The sequence below is a fragment of the Balaenoptera ricei genome, chromosome 2 (assembly GCF_028023285.1).
Source record: "Balaenoptera ricei isolate mBalRic1 chromosome 2, mBalRic1.hap2, whole genome shotgun sequence".
Classification (NCBI taxonomy): Eukaryota; Metazoa; Chordata; class Mammalia; order Artiodactyla; family Balaenopteridae; genus Balaenoptera; species Balaenoptera ricei.
Genome location: NC_082640.1, coordinates 38081260 through 38100138, shown reverse-complemented (window position 1 = coordinate 38100138; position 18879 = coordinate 38081260). Strand labels below are relative to the sequence as shown.

At 54.6% G+C, this 18879-nt stretch overlaps 1 protein-coding gene across 6 annotated transcripts in view; it reads left to right on the top strand.

Annotated features, from left to right (window-relative positions):
- The window catches only part of ZNF710 (zinc finger protein 710), a 66584-nt gene extending 47925 nt beyond the window's left edge, over positions 1 to 18659 (top strand). For all 6 annotated transcript variants that reach the window (XM_059912473.1, XM_059912471.1, XM_059912475.1 and 3 more), the window contains 4 exons: positions 7206 to 8694; positions 11259 to 11450; positions 11937 to 12111; positions 15962 to 18659. In XM_059912473.1, the coding sequence (XP_059768456.1) occupies positions 7234 to 8694; positions 11259 to 11450; positions 11937 to 12111; positions 15962 to 16131 (1998 nt within the window). In that variant the 5' untranslated portion in view covers positions 7206 to 7233 and the 3' untranslated portion in view covers positions 16132 to 18659. The remainder of the gene's footprint in view (positions 1 to 7205; positions 8695 to 11258; positions 11451 to 11936; positions 12112 to 15961) is intronic.
- Positions 18660 to 18879: the final 220 nt, after the last annotated feature.

Here is an 18879-nt window from a genome sequence, read left to right as displayed (position 1 = left end):
GCCCCTTTCTCTGCCCTGGCATCTTTCTCTCCGGACACTCCCCTGCTGGGCCCTCTCTGCCCCCCCCTGCAGTCACCATCCTCTAGGGTGGATGTCTGGTGGGGGAGATGGCCCATAAACAGATACAACTATGAATCAACATGATTTTATCAGCGTTCTCTAGAGAAACAGAACCAGCAGGATATACACACATAGAGAGAGATTTATTTTAAGGAATTGGCTCACACGATTGTGGAGGCTGGCAAGTCCAAAATCTGCAGGGCAGGCTGGCAGGCTGGAGACCCAGGCTGGATTTCTGTGATAACAGTCTCGAAGCAGAATTCCTTCTTCTCTGGGAAACTTCCGTTTTTCTCTGAAAACTTCAACTGATTAGATAAGACCTGCCCACATTAAGGAGGGTAATCTGCTAAAGTCAACAGATTGTAGATGTGTTGCTCTGTGGCTCACAGCAACATCTATCAAGAGATTAGTGTTTGGCCAAACAACTGGGCACCCAGCCTAGCCACATGTAAAATTAACCTGATGTTCTCAGGCTGTGGAAGAGGCCCTCGCCCTGCCCCTGGCTAAGGAATATCTCCCGGTCAGTGCAGGCACTGCCTCCGAAAAGATGAAGGGATATTCACCCAGTGCAAGGGAAGGGCAAGTCCTGGCAGGGGAGTCAGGCTGTGCAAAGGCCCCGAGGTAGGAAACAGCTCCATGTATGTCTGTGTTTGTGTGTGTGTGTGTGATGCAGAGGGACAGGAAGGGTTAAAGGAGGGTAGAGCTTGGCTGGGGACAGCCTTGGGCCGTCAGCTAAGGCATGGGAACTTCATCCTATAGGCCATGTGGCTGAGGGTGGGCTTCCGGGCCAGAGACCTGCTTCACCAGCATTTCACTGTGCGACCTTGGACCAGTCCCTTCCCCTCCTTGAGCCTCAGTTTCCTTATCTGGAAAAGGAAGTAGCCATACATGGCGAACGTCAAGTCCTCCTGTGGTTTGTGGGTTGGTGGCCCAGCCACTCTGGCTTCTGGAGGCAGGGCTTAGCAAATCTGTCCACAGAGAAAAGGGGAAGCTGAGGCAGAGAGAGGTCCCTATAAGGAGGAGACTCATACACTTCCCCCTTGGCCACCCCACCCCCAGCCCAGCTGCCTCGTCAGCGCTGGGCCCGGAGCTGCTGAGTCGAGTGAGGCCTTGTGGGCTGGACAGAAGTGAGACTGTGCAAGGAGCTCTGAGGTTTGCACAAACCTCCAGCTTTTGCTTTCGCTTCCTCTTTCTTTCATGGGATGTGAGCAGAGTTTACCCTTAAGTCTACCATCAGGGGGACATGAGAGGAAACAAAGAGGGTGGTTTTGCTATAAGTTGAAGTCCCGTGAGTGGTTTTTTTGTTTGTTTTTTGGGGGGTTTTTGTTTTGTTTCGTTTTGTGTTTTTTTTTTACGGCTGTGTGCATACCTGGACTTCCTTTTCCCCTCCCCGGGCACAGTTACCTGTTCCGTCCCACTCCGGGTTCAGCTTTTCAGGACCCAGGGGCTGCTCTGCTGGGCCCTGTCCCCACCCGACCCCAGCGCTGCACCTCCTACCTCCCAAAGATCCTGGCGCTTCAGGTTTTAGACTGAGCTCGCTCAGAGCAGCTTCCTGAGGATGGGAGCTTATCGTGCTGCCTACTGTATCCCCACGACCAAGAATGGCACCCAGCACCTGGCAGGTGTGTTGAGTCAGTGATTCAGTGGCAGGACTGGAGACCACAGCCTCAGAGTCGCCTGGTGATTCAAAGCCAAGAAGCGAACCTTTCCCCCCAGCAGAAGCCCAGGGCACTGTGGGGCCTGTGTCAGGGAGCAGGCCCTGGCACTTGCTAGGCCCTCAAAAATAGTCATCAGGGTGCTTGGTGACATCCCAAGTCTGGGCTCACAGAAGCCCCAGAGCATTCCTGTGTCTTAAGTTTGAGATGTCCTGGTGGTGAGCATGAGGCAAAGAATAGCCAGGTGGTCACCAGGTCCTATTGGTTCTTCCTTCCAAATGGCTCCTGTCCCGCCAGCCCCAGGCCAGACCAGGCCTCAAGTGCTCTGCCCCACTCTCTGTGTTCCAGAGCCACTCTGAGCTCCCTGACCCTCCCCTGGTGCTTGAAGGGGGTCTCAGTGAGAGGAAAGGATCTTTTAAAGCAGTGTGGATGAGAAAAGGTCTCGTCTTGGGGAGGGGACCCTGGAAGACAGGCAGGTAAGCCAATGGATTAACCTGCCCTCAAGGTTCCAAGAAGCCTCTTGTGCCCATCTTACAGATGAAGAAACCAAGACCCTGAAGGGTCAGGTGACTTGTCCAGGGTCACACAGCAAGTCACTCATTAATTCATTTGACAAGCTTGTGTCAGTGTTTACAGGAACCATAGTACAGCAATAGATGAAGCAACAGTGAGAGGTCTGGAGGACCTGGGTCCCTGCCTGGGTTGGGGAGACCTCCTGCTGGTCCTCAGGGGATGAGACTTGGGTCACTCCCCAGGGCTGGCCTGGCGCTCAGGCCTGGGAGGGGGTGATGCTAAGCCCTGGGAAACAGGGCAGCCCTGGGCTTCTGGTGTCACCGACACAGTCCCCTCCCCTCTCTCCACTCTACTCCTTCCCCTCCCCCTCCCCTGCTTTTGTTTCTTGGCCTCCACAGCCCTTCTCTCTCCCTCTCTCCCTCTCTCCCTCTCTCTCTCTCTCTCTCTCTCTCTCTCTCTCTTTCTGCTATGGCCTCCCTTCCCCCTACTCCCAGTGCAAGTCTTTATGCTACAATCAGGCAGTGATTCCATTTCCTCTATTTCCTTGCCTTTGCCATTTCCTTTCTCTCCACCCTGGGGGCTGAGGGTGTCCTGGTAGGAGGCTGAGCTGCGTCAGCTCTGATGGCCCCTCATCTCATACTCCAGGCTATGCAGAGCCCTGGGCGGTCTGAGCTCCCCTTTCTCTTGGACACTGTAGAGAGCTTTTGTTCTGAACCCGCGGCACAAGAGGTGAGAGAGAGGCCTTGCCCTGAGAAAGGAGGTGCCACGGGGGACGCAGGCAGATGACAAAAGGGGCCTTGAGGTGTGGGGCCCGCCCTGGCACACAGGTGGGGCGCACCTGGCGGGCTCTCGTCCTGCCCTGGGCAGCCTGTGCCAGGACATAAAACGGGAGGGTTGTGGCCTCTGAGAAGGGGGGGACCAAAAAGATGGCCCAGGAGAAGGGGGAATAATGGCACCAGGGCTACAGAGCCACCAGTTTCCCACTCCCCGGCCCTGTGTGTGATAGGCGGGCTGACACGTATGTGAAACGCAGGTGAATTAGATTCCCTCTGTCTTCGTTCTTCCTTCTGTCCTCTTTCATCTGTCGCAACAAACAGAGCCCCTCCTACACACATGAGCACACACACACACAGCCTGCCTGGCTGCCCCAGTGAACACTGAGCCCCATAAGCCCCTTAAACATGTATTTACAAGGTGATATGTGTCTGGTCAGGCAAGTATCCATCCAGTAAAAGAAAGCAGGGGCCTGACGCGCCAGATGGGCAGATGGGTTGATGGAGGCTCCCAGGAAAAAGTGCTTTCTGAGTGGAGACCCAAGGAAGGGCTGTGGCTGCTCTCGAGGGGGACCCCGGTTCCCCAGTCCGGCCGGAGCCTTGGACCAGCCAGACAGGGACAGGTCTGAGGCTTCACGTTGCGGTGCGCCCAGGGCTTGCCCGTGCTTTGCTGCTGGCTCCTGGGAGCCTGAGGGGGGCAGGGCAGCACGTGGGAGCTGAGGAGGCTGGGCTCAGAGCCATGACGTGACCTCCCAGGTTGCACAGACGATGCAGCGGAGCCTGGATGGGGACGGGCGGCGGGGCCCAGGTGCTGACCCAGCTCTGCCCTCACTGCCAGGGCTCTCTTGAGCTTGCTGTTGATACTTATGCCCCAGATTCCTGGGCTGTGGAGTGTGGCGCTCACTACCTCCACCCCCACGCCGCCCCCATGGGGTTGTTCTTAGGATTAAATGGCTTTCCTGGGACCTGGTGAGCTCTCAGTCACCACCTTTGTGGTTAGTTGTTGGCACCTCTGCATCCCCGCACGTGGGCTCGAACCCCTTGAGAGCAAGGACTGTGGGCAGGTCCCCGTTTACACCCGGGCACAGGCTCCAGTCCTCAGCCCCAAAGTAAAACCTCCCACCTGTCCCTGCAGGAGGGGGACGCGTGGTGGCCAAGGGCAGGTTCGGCTTGCCCCTGGCATCCTGGTGTGAGCCTTAGGAGTGGCCCTTTCGCTCTTAGAAGGTCCCTCCTAACAGGGATGGAATGTTACATGATCACCCTCTGTGTAGGGGACCACAGCAGACCACAGCTCCAGCTCCCACAGGCAGACACTGGCTGACTTTTTCGCCGACTCATCTGCCAGTAGAGTGATGTTATGGGTTTCTTTGCTCCCGTTCCCTTCAGCTGCCAGAAGAGGGGTGGTGCCAGGGACTGGGGCCAGAAGAAAAGCACAGGTGAGGGAACTAACATTTCCACTGGCATCCCTTATCTCATCTCCTCAGCACCCCAGGACTCAGGCACCATATCCCCCTCCGCAGAGATGAGGAAACTGAGGCTCAGGATGTGACAGGATATACCTGAGCTAGAAAAGGATATAGTCCAGATTTGGACTTAGAATCCAGGACCAAGTCCTAGCACAGGCTCCGCTGTTGAGGGTCAGTCCCTCCCCTCTGCTGGCCCTGCCTTTGAGGAAGTCTAGACAAAGTGCTGAGCTGCTTGTTTTCTCAAACCCACAGCAGACACGAGGGCTGCTGCTGGGTGCTGCTGGGCGCTGTGACAGATGGGCCACTGCCATCCAAGGCAGAGATGCTCCCCCACAGGGGCTGCGGTGGGCACAGCGGTCATCTCTGGACACCCCAGGGGTGTCCTCATCTCCCTTTCACCTCCAAGCACAGGGCCTGACCCATAGCAGGGATTTAGCAAATATTTGCTGCACTAATCAATGAATGAGTTCTTAGTCTCTAGAGGCTGTCGCAGAATCACCCAAACCTTTGCTCGAATTTTGGGCCCCAGAATGGAGAAGACTCTTAGCTCTGTGGTTTTCATCAGAAAAGCCTGCTTCCAGAGATCTGGGCAGATAAATAATAGTGACTCTTTACATTTGGTGAGGGCTTTATAATTAACTAACCTCCTTCATCTACGTTCTGACCTCTGGGCTCTCACTACCCTCCCATGGGTAGGTGTTTCCATCCCCATTTTTGGATGGGGAAACTGAGACGCAGAAGTGACTTTGAAGTGACTTTGCTTAGTCACTTGTACGTGACAGAGCTGGGACTTGAGGCCAAGCTCAAGTTGGGTGCTCTTTCCAGCAGGGGGTGGGAGGTGGGCTCTGAATCAGGGCTAGCCCCCCAGCCTGTTCCAGGTGGACCCAGAGGTTTCCTTCCATCTGACCCCTTCCATGAGATCCCTGGTTTAAGCTTAATAGTTTAATCTTTAGTGTCTGTTTCAAGGAGGCTAAATTCCTCCCTGGGGTATTTTATTTTTAGCCGGCTTCAGGAAGGGGAAGCTCCTCTGGCCTGTGGGGGGAGGGAGACACCAGGCCGGGAGACGGTTTCCTGAGGAAGGGCTGCCGCCGGCCATGCACCTGACCCTGGCCCTGGGAGAAGAGCCGGCGAGGCAGGCAGGAGCCACCCCAGTCCTGTCTTTCTTTCCCCTTCCTTATGGGGTGCCTCTGATGTGCTGTGCCGGGCACTGAGCCGGAGGCGGGGTACAATCTGATGAGTATCCCAGGCCAGGGAGGAGGCCCTTCCACATCCGGGCTGGCGGGGAGGGCTGGGAAGCCCCGGGAACAGGGGGAATTTGAGGGAAGCCTGGGGCGCTGGTGGGAGGAGCCGGCAGCTCACCGGGGTTGGGGAAAGGGCACCCGGGTGGGAGAATCCCTGTGCCAAGGCCGGGCTACACGGAGGGCACTGGTGCACCTGGAGCCTCTAGGAAGGCAGGAAGCTGATGCACTGGGGGTTGGACCCTGATAGGTGGACTCATCGGCTTTTTTAGAAACACCTGTTGGATCAGAGAGCATAGCTGTGAACCTGGGAGCCAGTTTTAGCATTCATTTCAGCCAGTTTTCTCAAACTTGGTAGCCATCATGGAGCCCTTCTTTCAAATCAGATCTCACATGGAATTCCAGTGTACAAATTAGACACAAGCTATATATTTTTTTTAAACCCACTAATCTCTTTTTTTTTTTTTGGCTGCGTTGGGTCTTCGTTGCTGTGCGCAGGCTTTCTCTAGTTGCGGCGAGCGGGGGCTACTCTTTGTTGCGGTGCGCGGGCTTCTCATTGTGGTGGCTTTTCTTGTTGCGGAGCACGGGCTCCAGGTGCACGGGCTCTAGAGCGCAGGCTCAGTAGTTGTGGCGCACAGGCTTAGTTGCTCCACGGCATGTGGGATCTTCCCGGACCAGGGCTCGAACCCGTGTTCCCTGCGTTGGCAGGTGGATTCTTAACCACTGCGCCACCAGGGAAGTCCCCACAAGCTATATTTCGGTATAAGTTTAGGTATTTAAATGTCTAACATTTAGCTAATCAAGAACAGTGACCTGTTGTGATGGGCACAGTCATTTAGCATCAGGGCTGACAGGAGGTAGCTGCTGTCTGAGATCGGCCTTGACACCTAATTTATTTTTGTGTGTTGCCTTGTTTTTGCCCAATATATTTTTTAAAAAACCAAAAGACCACATTCACATGGCCAGCCGTTACAAATGGTGACAGTTGTTTAACACCTCACTGTACAGTCTCAAGGTCTGTGCAAAATTAATTATACCTTGGCAACAAAGCCAGTGGGCCTACTGAATGTGTAGGAATGAGGTATATATTACATTTAAGTAGATGGGTTTTTAAAATAGCAGAATCTTTATTTTTTGCAATTTTGGATCCGATTTTTTTTTTTTTTTTTTTTTTGAACTCCTGAAGGACATGCAGAACATAGTTTGAGAACCACTGAGGAAATCCAACCACCCTGTTTCACAGATGGGAAGACTGAGGTCAGCAAGAGGGCAGGGCTTACCCAGGATCCCACCGGAAGATGGAGGACATGGAGATGATCAGATACACAGAGGGTTATCATTGCTCCCCGTAATTACGGTGCCCTGTTCCCAAGGCAGAAATAGAAAGGCGTCAGGGACAGACACACCCAAAACTGGCTGAGCCCTTGCTGAGTGTGTCTGTCTGCTGTCTGTCTGCGCAACATTGAGCGGCAGTGCTAATGTTCCCTTCTCCTCCTGCAGCGATGCCCTCCTAGCCAGCCGCCACGGGATGGAGGGCTTCATGGACTCAGGGACACAGACGGATGCCGTGGTGGTGCTGTCCTTGGCTCAGGCCGCCGTGCTGGGCCTGGTCTCAGAAAATGAGCTCTTTGGAGCCACCATAAGCGCCGAAGCCTTCTACCCGGACCTGGGGCCGGAGCTGTCCGGGGCGGCCATAGGGGAGTCCCGGGCCCCGGGCTCCGATGTCTACCAGCTGGCCTGCAACGGGCGGGCCCTGGAGGAGCCGGCAGAGGAGGAGGTGCTGGAGGTGGAGGCAGCCTTCGAGAAGCACACCCGGCGGAAGACGCGGCCGCCCGTGCGGCTGGTGCCCAAGGTCAAGTTTGAGAAGGTGGAGGAGGAGGAGGAGCAGGAGGTCTACGAGGTGTCCGTGCCCGGCGACGACAAGGATGCGGGCCCAGCGGAGGCCCCCACCGAGGTGGCCAGTGGCGGCTGCGAGGCCCTGGTGCAGAGCAGCGCCGTCAAGATGATCGACCTCAGCGTCTTCAGCCGCAAGCCCCGGACACTGCGGCACCTGCCCCGAACCCCGCGGCCAGAGCTGGACGTAGCCCCCTTCGACCCCCACTTCCCCGACCCGGCCCGGGACGGCTTCCCCGAGCCCAGCATGGCGCTGCCCGGGCCGGAGGCCCTGCCCACGGAGTGTGGCTTCGAGCCGCCGCACCTGGCCCCCCTGAGCGACCCTGAGGCCCCCACCATGGAGTCCCCGGAGCCCGTGAAGCCAGAACAGGGCTTCGTGTGGCAGGAGGCAGGCGAGTTTGAGGCCGACGCAGCCGGCTCAACGGTGGAACGCCACAAGAAGGCCCAGCTGGACCGGCTGGACATCAACGTGCAGATCGACGACTCGTACCTGGTGGAGGCAGGCGACCGTCAGAAGCGCTGGCAGTGCCGCATGTGCGAGAAGTCCTACACATCCAAGTACAACCTGGTGACGCACATCCTGGGCCACAACGGCATCAAGCCGCACTCGTGCCCGCACTGCAGCAAGCTCTTCAAGCAGCCCAGCCACTTGCAGACACACCTGCTGACGCACCAGGGCACCCGGCCACACAAGTGCCAGGTGTGCCAGAAAGCCTTCACGCAGACCAGCCACCTCAAGCGCCACATGCTGCTGCACTCGGAGGTCAAGCCCTATAGCTGCCACTTCTGCGGCCGCGGCTTCGCCTACCCCAGCGAGCTCAAGGCCCACGAGGTGAAGCACGAGAGCGGCCGCTGCCACGTCTGCGTCGAGTGCGGCCTGGACTTCTCCACCCTGACCCAGCTCAAGCGCCACCTGGCCTCCCATCAGGGCCCCACCCTCTACCAGTGCCTCGAGTGTGACAAGTCCTTCCACTACCGCAGCCAGCTGCAGAACCACATGCTCAAGCACCAGAACGTGCGGCCCTTCGTGTGCACCGAGTGCGGCATGGAGTTCAGCCAGATCCACCACCTCAAGCAACACTCGCTCACCCACAAGGTAAGGATGCCACACGCCTCCCCCAACAGAGCCCCGGCCCCTGGGGTCTCCCACCGCCTCCCCCTGGGGGCTTGGCCCCAGGCCTGAGGCTCTGCCCTCTCCTCCTGCCATGCTTTCATCCAGGGCTTCCCAAAGCGCTGCTTGAGATCATTTAGGTGGTGAACATCTCTCATTTATATAGTTATATTTTTTTGATGAGTGTTAGAAAAAAATGTAATTGAAATTAGTTTTTTAAATAGTAAAACTTGACTCATTTTAAAACTTTTTAACTGAAATGTTTGAGGAATCCCTGCAGGACCCAAGGAGCACAGTTGGAGAATCGCTGATTCTCTATCTTGTGGCTGGGAGGACGGAGGCCGGAGAGAGGCCAGGATGCCACAGGGAGGTGGACGAGATAGATGGTCAGAAGCTCAGAGGGCTTCCTTTGCTCCTTGTAATTACACGAGTCTATCAAAAGCTATGTGCCTTCCCTTTAGGAAAATGCTAAATATATTTCATTTTAAAAGGGAATAGATGTAAGGAAAAATATTTGCTATGGAAAAGTACAATTGGTTCTAGAATATGACAAAACGAAGCAAAGTGGCTTGTGGGGACAGAAGGTGGAGCAACGCTGTCCTTTTCCACTGTGTCCCTAGACATAAACTTGACCAGTTCTCCCCGAACTTCCTCTTCCTTCAGGCCACTGGCCACCCTGCCTTTCAGCCAACATCACCTCCTTTGGGAGGCTCTTACGTCCAGACGGGGAATGAGGCCTCTCAGGTCCCACAGTCCCACTCTGGCACTTGTCCTGCCCCATGGTTTCCACCCCAAATCCAACCAACTTCACTCTTTGAAGCTGAGCTCTCTGAAGCAGCCTAGAGCTGCCACTCTCCATAATTGCGGCCTTAGAGCCACTCCAGGTCAAACTCATGTCCTTATCTCTCACAGTGGACACTACAGTGAGTAGGGAAGAAACAGCCTGCCAGGCCGAGAATCCAGCCTTTCCCAGCCCTGGGAACTCTTTCTGCTGGAGCAGAGATGATTCTTAGGTTTCATTGCAGGTGCTCCTCATTCAATTGGTGTAGCTACCGAGAGTGTAATGTTAAGAAGGATTCTGAAGCTGAATCTGGGCTCAGCTGTAAAACCAGATGATTGATTCTTTATGCCTGCGGGGAGTTGGGGGTTGCAGGGGGTTGAGGGTGGGGAGAGTGCAAAGTGATAAGTACACGTGCTATATATTTGCCATCTTTCTCCTCTACTAGGAGACTTAAAAATCCCCACAAGTCCACAAAGTGTTAAAAGAGAAATAATACTGTGAAGAAAAGGTGAAAGCAAAAATCAAAGGCTGATAAAATTGAAAACATTCCCATTATCAGCCTCAGTTTACACATGCGCACACCATGCCCTTATACTCCCAAAGGGCAGGGCCCCCTCGTGGTCATACACATCATCTTCGCTCTGTCAAACAAGCATACAAGACAGGAGACACAGCCTGTCTGCTGAGAGAAATAGACACGGGAACCGTTAAATTATAACATGAAACTTTGTACCAAACAAGCAGTTGGGACAGCAGCTGTGACCACAGAAATGTGTCTGTGCCACTGGAGCTCTACTAAATTACTGGGGTTCTAGGAACTTTTGTCCTCACTTTCCTCCCCAGACAATACATTGTGCTTCCTGTGCACACAGCACCCTGTCCTGCTCTGGGGGTCACCTCCAGACCATGGAAAAGCATGTTGACCATCCAAACCAGAGGGTTTTCCCTTGGAATCTTTGTCTCCTGGGGCTGTGTCCCAAAGTCCATCAGTGATAAGAATCACCTGCGGAACCTGTTGGGATTAAAAATTCATGGGAATTTGAATCTCCAAGGCGGGGCCTGAGAGGCTTTATGTTCAACAAGAGCTACAGGTTGTTCTTATCACAAGAGAAGCTTAGAATACACGCTCAGGGGTCGTGGATGGGCTCCAAGGTTTGAGAACTCTTTAAATCCTACACAGACCTGAGTGTTTTGTCATTTTTCCTGGGGTGCTCATACCTTTAATCATACTCTCAAAGGGGTCTGTGAACCGAACAGACCACTGAGAGACAGCACTGAGGTGAAAAATATATACATGCATCTTGATCTCAGGAAGCCATCCAGGCCCCCAGGCTATGGATGTGTCTTCTTGGCCACAGGCCCCTGGTGCCTGATGTGATGCTGGCTTATAGCAGGTGCCTGGTAAATGGTTGATGAATGAATTAATTAATTAACGTGCAAACGAAGACGCTTGCCTCGGTGCCCTGGTACAGACCTACAAATCCACCTGCCCTATTGGGCAGGAGACAGCAGGTGTATGGGTCAGAACAATAAGACCCAGCCAATCTCTCTCCCTATCACTGGAATGCTTTCCAGAGTAAATGGTTCTTCCCCAACATCCTCCCGGGCATTTCAAACAAGTGGCCCCTGTTTGGAACATCCCCAGGAAGTCATTTCCCAGAAGCTCTGACCCTGTGGTACACACACACACGCGCGCGCGCGCGCACACACGCACTTCCAGAGCCTGTGTCCATTGTGTGGCCCTGACCATCGCTCCCACCCCCCACAGGGTGTGAAGGAGTTCAAGTGCGAGGTGTGTGGCCGGGAGTTCACCCTGCAGGCAAACATGAAGCGGCACATGCTGATCCATACCAGCGTTCGGCCCTACCAGTGCCACATCTGCTTCAAGACCTTCGTGCAGAAGCAGACCCTCAAGACCCACATGATTGTACACTCGCCCGTGAAGCCATTCAAATGCAAGGTACCGGGCCTTCGGGCCCCGAGGTGGGACTTCCCCATGAGTGGCCTCATCATGACGGCAGCAGCCGGGACCCGGTGTGGGCAAGGGAGCCCTGGTTGGGTGAAACTGCCTGGGCTCTGGGGGTTGGGGTGGGCGGTGAGGGTTCAGGTCCTACAAACTACTGAGGTTGTTTTTTGAGAATTGGAGGAGGGGGTGAAGGTCACGGTGCAGCCGCAGGGAAAGAGCCCCAGCCCGAGACTCAGTGCATCCGGAGATCCGAGCCCTGGGTTTCTGACAGCTTCAGCTCAGGGACTGTGGGGCAGACGCACAGGAACGGTGACCAGCAGGGAGTGGCTCAGTCCTCAGCCTCTGGGGTCACATAGGAAAGGATGAAGCGAGTGCTGTCCACAGCCGATGGGATTCCGGCCCAGCCATGGAGGTAGGAGTGGCTGGGGTCCGGAGAGCGCGGGTTCCCGGGCTGATAAGGCCGGGTGGGGTGTGTTTCAGGTGTGCGGGAAGTCCTTCAACCGCATGTACAACCTGCTGGGCCACATGCACCTGCACGCGGGCAGCAAGCCCTTCAAGTGCCCCTACTGCTCCAGCAAGTTTAACCTCAAGGGCAACCTGAGCCGGCACATGAAGGTCAAGCACGGCGTCATGGACATCGGCCTGGACAGCCAAGGTGGGTGGGCCACACGCAGTGGACAGAGCAGGAGCGGTACTGTCATGGCACACGCAGGAGCCTCCTGTCCAATGAGGGGAGTGAGGAGGCTGGCCAGGCCTGAGACCTCATTGGGGTGGGCTCAGGTCTGGAGAGGGAGCACCCTGGAGGGCCACCATGGTGATAATGATGGGATATTTGTGTATTCTTCAGAGGACTTACGAGGGCTCACATAAACAATAATAAAAATAATTTGTTGAGTGCTGTGTGCCAGGCCTTTATTAACTCATGTAACCCTCACAGTGAGGTTGGCTCTGTTATTATCGCCATTTTACAGACGCAGACACTGAAGGACAGAGAAGTTAGGTAACTCATGCAAGATCATTACTGAGAGATGACATTTTTAAAAAATGGATGGGAAAGAAAGTAACAAAAGGAAAAATGGCAACTGTAAAGATAAGGGAGAGCCAGGTGAGGTCACAATCCCAAGTACACCATGGGAGGTCCTATGGGCCTGCAGAGGGGAGCCCTGAGCTTCCTAGTTACCAAGGCAAAAAGGGATATACAATCAGTCACATTCTTCATAGTGCCTGCCAAAAAGAATGTAGCCCACATACTCAGGAGAAGTGTCCTTACCTCTGCAGTTGGTGGAGGTTTCATTGGCTGTTGGTTATAACATCCCTACATGTTAGTGATAGCCTCTCCCCTCAACACTGGTCAGTAGTGGAAGAACTGTAGTCGCTCTGGCCTCTCATGGGGAGGAGGCACTTTAGAGATCCTACAGGAAGGAGAAGCCAACCACACTTCAAGAAGGTTCCTTGTATAGTCTGGAGCTATTTGACTTTCTGGTGCTCCTTCTGAGACAAATTAGCTGGGAATGTGCCCCAACAATCACCGGGTGAGTTGACTTGCCATGTGAGATTACTTACTAGGAGTCAATCAGATGCTGGGGAATGCTGCAATAACCCTGATTTAGTTTTGGAGTAGTGGATGGCCGGGGGTGTTCTGGCAGAAACAGGTGTCATCAGTTTTCCACTCTGGGTGAGGATGAAACGCTGTTGTCTGCATATAAATGCTCTGTAGCCCCTTCTTACCCAAAATGGACCAGCAGTGTTGGCATCACCTGGGATCTTGCTAGAACTGCAGGCTCCACCCTACCCCAGACCTGCTGAATCAGGATGTGCATTTCCAAAAGATCCCCAGGTGATTTGTTTGCACCGGAAAGTTTGAGAAGCATTGAATAAAGTGATGGTTTTCAAACTTGAGCAAGGGAGCATGAGAATCACTCCAGGCTTGTTAAAACAAATTGCTGGGTCCCACCTTCAGAGCTTCTGATTCTGTAGGTCTGGGGTAGGGTCGGATCATTTGCATTTCCAACAAGTTCCCTAGGTCAAACCGAAGCTGTTGGTCAGGAACCTCACTTTGAGAACTTCTGACCTAGACTCTAGAGAACTGTTCTCAAACTTGGCTGCACATTGGAATCACTTTGAGAATTTTTTAAATGCTGATGCCAGAGTCTCAACCACAGCGATTCGAATGTAACTGATCTGGCGTGTGGCCCAGGATCCGGCCTTTTTTTTAAGCACCCTAGTTCATTCTATGCGCAGTAGAGTTTGAGAGCCAATACTCTAGTGGACCTGCCAGGTAGCTAACCCACCAGGAGGGACCAGAGCAGGACTGGTCCTTTTGGAAGTAGCTGTCCCTGCACACCTCGCTCCCAGGGGTTGGTTAAGGCCTAAGCTGTTTCCACCTGAGGTCAGTGACCAGGGATGCCTAGGGTTGCTTTGTTCCTGATTGTACCAGATGACAGAAAGTAAAGCAGGGATTGGCACGGGAATGGCTGGGGCCCAAGTCCACCCACCACTCACGTATGACCTTGGTCTGAGAAGCTCAGGCTTGACACTTGTGCAGGAGGAAGGCAGCATACAGTCTAGATGGAACCACCCAATAAACTATAGGACTGTAATTCAGGAGGTAGATCAACGTCTTTGTAAAAAATGGTACAGAGTATTCCCTGGGGCCAGCTGGACAGGCCAAATAGAGTTAATAAAGGGAGGTTGGGAGGATAAGAGACCCAGAGGTAGAAATTTTCCCAGGGTCTTTATTTAGCTTGTTTTTAATCAACTATATGGTATGAAGGTGTGGCACTAGGATTTGAGGAAGAAAGTGCCTAGGGGCTATAAGATTTGGTACAGCTGAGGGAACTCCCTGGAGGTCAAGTGGTTAGGACTCCATGCTCTCACTGCCCAGGGCCGGGGTTTGATCCCTGGTGGGGAACTAAGATCCCACAAGCCGTGTGGTGTGGCCACAGAAAAAAAAAAAAAAAAGAGAGATTTGGTACAGCTGGCCTCATTTTATAAAGTCAGATGCTATGGGCACAAGTAAGAGACACCCCATTCAGACTGGTTTAAACAATAAGGAAATAAATTAAGAAATGACTTGCAGTCCAGGCTATCTTCAAAGTTGGCTGATTCAGCCCCTCAACAATGACAGGGTGAGGCTCCCTCTCTCTGTCCACATTATTAGCTGTGCTTCTCCTCATGGTCGCAGAATAGCTGCCAGTGGCCTTTAGGGCAATATGCTTCCTTGTTCACCTCCATTGGAAGAGTAAGAGCCTGCTCTCCTTTGCTCTGTGAAACTAATAAGAACATTCTAAGAACTCACTAGCAGGCCTTTCCTCATGATTCACTGGCCAGAATTGGGTCCCATCCCTAATCCTGAGCCACTCATTGGCAATGAGTGGGATTACCCTTCAACCAGTGGTTCTCAACTGGGGGTGAGTTTGCCCCCCAGAGGACATTTGGCCATGCCTAGAGACATTTGGTTGTCACAGCGGGGGCAATGCTACTGGCATCTCGCTGGTAGAGGCCAGGGATGCTGGGAAGCATCCTACGATGCACAGGACAGTCCCCCACGACAAAGAATTATGGCCCAAGATGTTAATAATGCCAAGGTTGGAAAACCCTGCCTTAGACTCATCAGGGCTACCCCTGGGCTGGGGTCCATTTCTCCTCTAACACATCGCATCTCCCAGGTGGACAGGGGCAGAATGCACACTGGGGCTCAGCCACAGTCCCTGCCAGCAAGACTCCCAGGTCCCCAGGTCACACCCTGGGCCTCCCTCCCTCCATAACTCATTGGAAGGCAGCCCCACCCAGGCTCCTTTGTGGAGTTTTCTATCTGGCTTTTGTTCCAACAGTAAGAGCTTTATAAAAGATTTCAATTTGATAAAATTACAAGAGGCCTCTTAGAGTTTTTATCTCATCGTCTTTGTTAACCTACCGTGAGTGCTTGGCCTTGGAGAGCTAGGCCTGAGGATACCACTGGGTAGAACTGGCACCAGGTCAGAGGAGAAACAGCTCCCTCCAGCCAAGTGAGGTGGAGTTGCACAGTGGATCAAAACAACAGCACTTGCTGGGTGCCCTTTGGCAAGCTGATTAACCTCTCTGAACTTCCTTTTGATCTCCTAAATGGGGTTGCTGTGAGCATTCATGAGATGATATATGTGAAGTGCCTGGCATACAGTAGGTGCCAAACGAGTGGTGCTGCACACATGATATAGTACAGGAGGCTTTCATATGGCAAAGGGGACTAATGAGTAATGTTGCAAAGAATAAATAAAGGCTTAGTGACTTAGGAGGTGCAAGAGAGGCATGACCCCAAGAGTTCAAGTCCAGGCCTGTACCCACTCGGCACACATTTGAGAAGCCACGGGAGTCGGGGGCCTCCCAGAGCAGGAGGGCAGAGGAGGCAGCTGAGAGTCTTTTGGAAGCAATGACTGGCAATGACTTCTTTAGTTCTGCTTCCCGTGTGGGAGTGACTGGCTCTTCCCACAGGCAGCATCCAGGCCTAACTGTGCCCTCTCTTGCAGACCCCATGATGGAGCTGACGGGCACCGACCCCTCCGAGCTTGACAGCCAGCAGGAGATCGAGGACTTCGAGGAGAACGCCTACGCCTACGCCGGTGTGGACAGCAGCGCCGAGGCCAGCGTCCTCACCGAACAGGCCATGAAAGAGATGGCCTACTACAACGTGCTATAGCACAGGCCGGGCCACCCAGGACGGGGCAAGGAGGGCGTGGGGTGTGGGGGGAGACCCATGTGCTGCAGGCTGCACCTCCTGCAGCTGAAAAACAAGCTACTGCCCCACCGTCCTGAGCCCTCCCTCCCACTCAGTCGTTTGCACCACTAGGGACTTGTAGACCAAATGGAGACTGTACTACTGGCCTCAGCTGTGAACCAGGCACAGGCCCCAGGCATCCTAGGGAAGGAAGGGTAACACGGGAGGCCCAGGTCCGGGTCTCCTTGGCCTGCTGCTGTGGGAGAAATGCAGATGGGGGCCGTCTGGGGACAGGTCACAAGGGCGTAGGTTCTCAAGTCTCTCCAGGCCCAGCAGAGCTGGGGCGGCCCGTGTGGGCAGGGCCATCCTGATGGCTCCTCGGGGGTCCTGTCACTGGAGGGAGATCTCTTGAGCCATGTCTTGTTTCTCCTCTGGACCCTCTCTGCCTCTAGGGATGTTTGAGCTCCTGTGCTGGTCAGCCTTGCCCCCCACCCTTACCGCCCACCGGCCCCTGGGCTACAAAAAGCCCAGGCCCAGAGCCCCTTCCCCCACCCTGTCCATGGACAGCCAGACAGGGCCCTCTGCCTTCTACCTCCTGGTGCCTCCCGCTCTCTCCTCCAGCCAGGCGTGCATGCAGCCTGGTCCTGGCCTTAGGAAAGCGGGGTGTAGCCCAACCCCCAGCTACCGTCCTCTCCAGCCGACCCCCAGAAGGCTCCCATCTTACAGCCCTGTTTGGAAGTGGGCGTCCCTAAAGTGGATTTCAGCAAACTTATCCAGTTCTGTCTCGAAGTGGGGCACCACACCAGGGTCCCCCGACAAAGCCAGGACATGCCTTGCGTCAGACACACACTAACAAAGACAGATGGAGGCCCCTTGAGCGAGGGGACCGGTGACGGGGTCGTTGGGGACCAAGAGGGGCTGTCCTCAAGGAGGCCAAGGGTGGCCTATGTAGGGGTGGGGACCTGGCGTTTTCCTCTTATTTAAGGTCTAATAAGTATCCATTTTGAGGATGGGGACAGCCAAGAGTCAGCAGGGTCCCAGGAAGAGCAACATATTTAGAAAGGAAAAATGAAGACCATAGAGGGAAAAAAATGTTTTTTTGAGCAAAGGGGGGTATTTTGAAGGTAATTTATTTTTCTCCTTTCCAACTCTGTGTCACCTATTATCTTTTCTGACGGAGATCATTTTCTTTTTGCCAGCAGAAGCTTTCTTGTGTGCTGTGCGTGCTTTGTGCCTCCCCAACCAAGAGCAGCGTGGCCTGCCCTGGCGGGACTCAGGCTCGGAGGGGACTGTCGGTCTGGCCCTGGGGCTTCAGCTGCTGGCAGGGAGCCTCCGGAGGCCAAGGCGTCCACCCTCTCCCGGCCCCTCCGGCTAGTGACTTGCTCTGCACCACCCAGAGCAGTGGCCCGGGCTGCCGCCCCTGCTCAGCCCATGGTTCGCTCGCTCGCCAGCCCGCTCTCATCTCCTCGGTCCCCGCGCCAGCTCCTACCCCGGAACTGAAGACTGCAGGCCCAGGGCGGTGAAAGAGCCCATTCAGGAACGCTAGGGCACCCATACTCCCACCCACTCGCCCCCTGCGGCCTCCGTGGAGGGGAGCAGGCAAGGCCATTCACAAAGGCACAGGAGGTGAAGCCACCAGCTTCAGCCCAGAAACCAGGAAGCGGGGAGCGGCTGGGGAGGGAGGCGCCCCCAAGGCTGTATCCTTAGTGAAGGACCAAGCCAGGCCTCAGGGTGGCTCAGATCAGGACGGAGGGGAGGACAAGGTAGCTTCGGGATCAGGCAGCCAGGTGCCCCTTCCTTCTCTGCTAGAGTTCATGCTAAGCAGCAAATAAGAGGGCTGGGGCTCACGGGAGCCTCGCCCCAACTGTGGCTCTCCAGACCCCGAGGCCCCCCAGCCTCCCAGGTGCCCGCCATGATGACCCTCAGGTGGCAGTGACCCCGTCACTGTAGAAGACATTTTCTCCTGCTGAGCAGAAGCATCATCCCCCGCAAACTACCTCTTCCCACAACGTCTTTCTCCCCTGGTACCAAAAAGAACCCTGTACCTCCTCCTCCTCCTCTTTCCTGCCAGTGCAGTGGCCTTGGTCTTGGAAACCCATGAGAGAAGGGCTGGCCCCCAGGGTGGGGCTCTCCTCTCTGCCCCCAGCCCCGCCATCAGCACCAGCCCTCTGCGAGGTTCGATACTTGAACGCTCCCCCTGCCCTGTGCCTTGGACCTGGGCAAGGCTGAGAGAAGGTAGCAGCACAACTCACAATTGGAGCTGGGTGGGCGGTGGTCTTGGCAAGGCTCCGGTCCTCACCCCCCACCCCACCCCAACCTTTTCAAAAGAGGCGTGCAGCCTCTCGGGTGACTTGGAAACTCCTGGACAAATTCCATTCTAACTTATTTTGACGTGTATACAAACCAACTGTTTAGAAATTCCACTTGTGCAAAGCCCTACTGTGTTTTTATGTTCCTGTTTAAAAGAGAAGTTTACTTAGCAATAATTATAAATAAATGAATATTCTTTAGTGAGGTGACTGCGAGTGCTTCTTGGGGACCTGGTCCTCACCCCTCCCTCAGAAGGAGCTCCCTACAAGGCTTCCGTCTCTGGGGGCCCAGAGGACCCCCAGCCCATCCTTTGCACTAGAATGGCCACCTGCAGAGCTCCAAGCCCATGAGAAAGGGGCACAGGTCAAGGCCCCAGAATTCCCACCACTCGAAGAGAAAAAGCCGCTTCCCCACCAACAG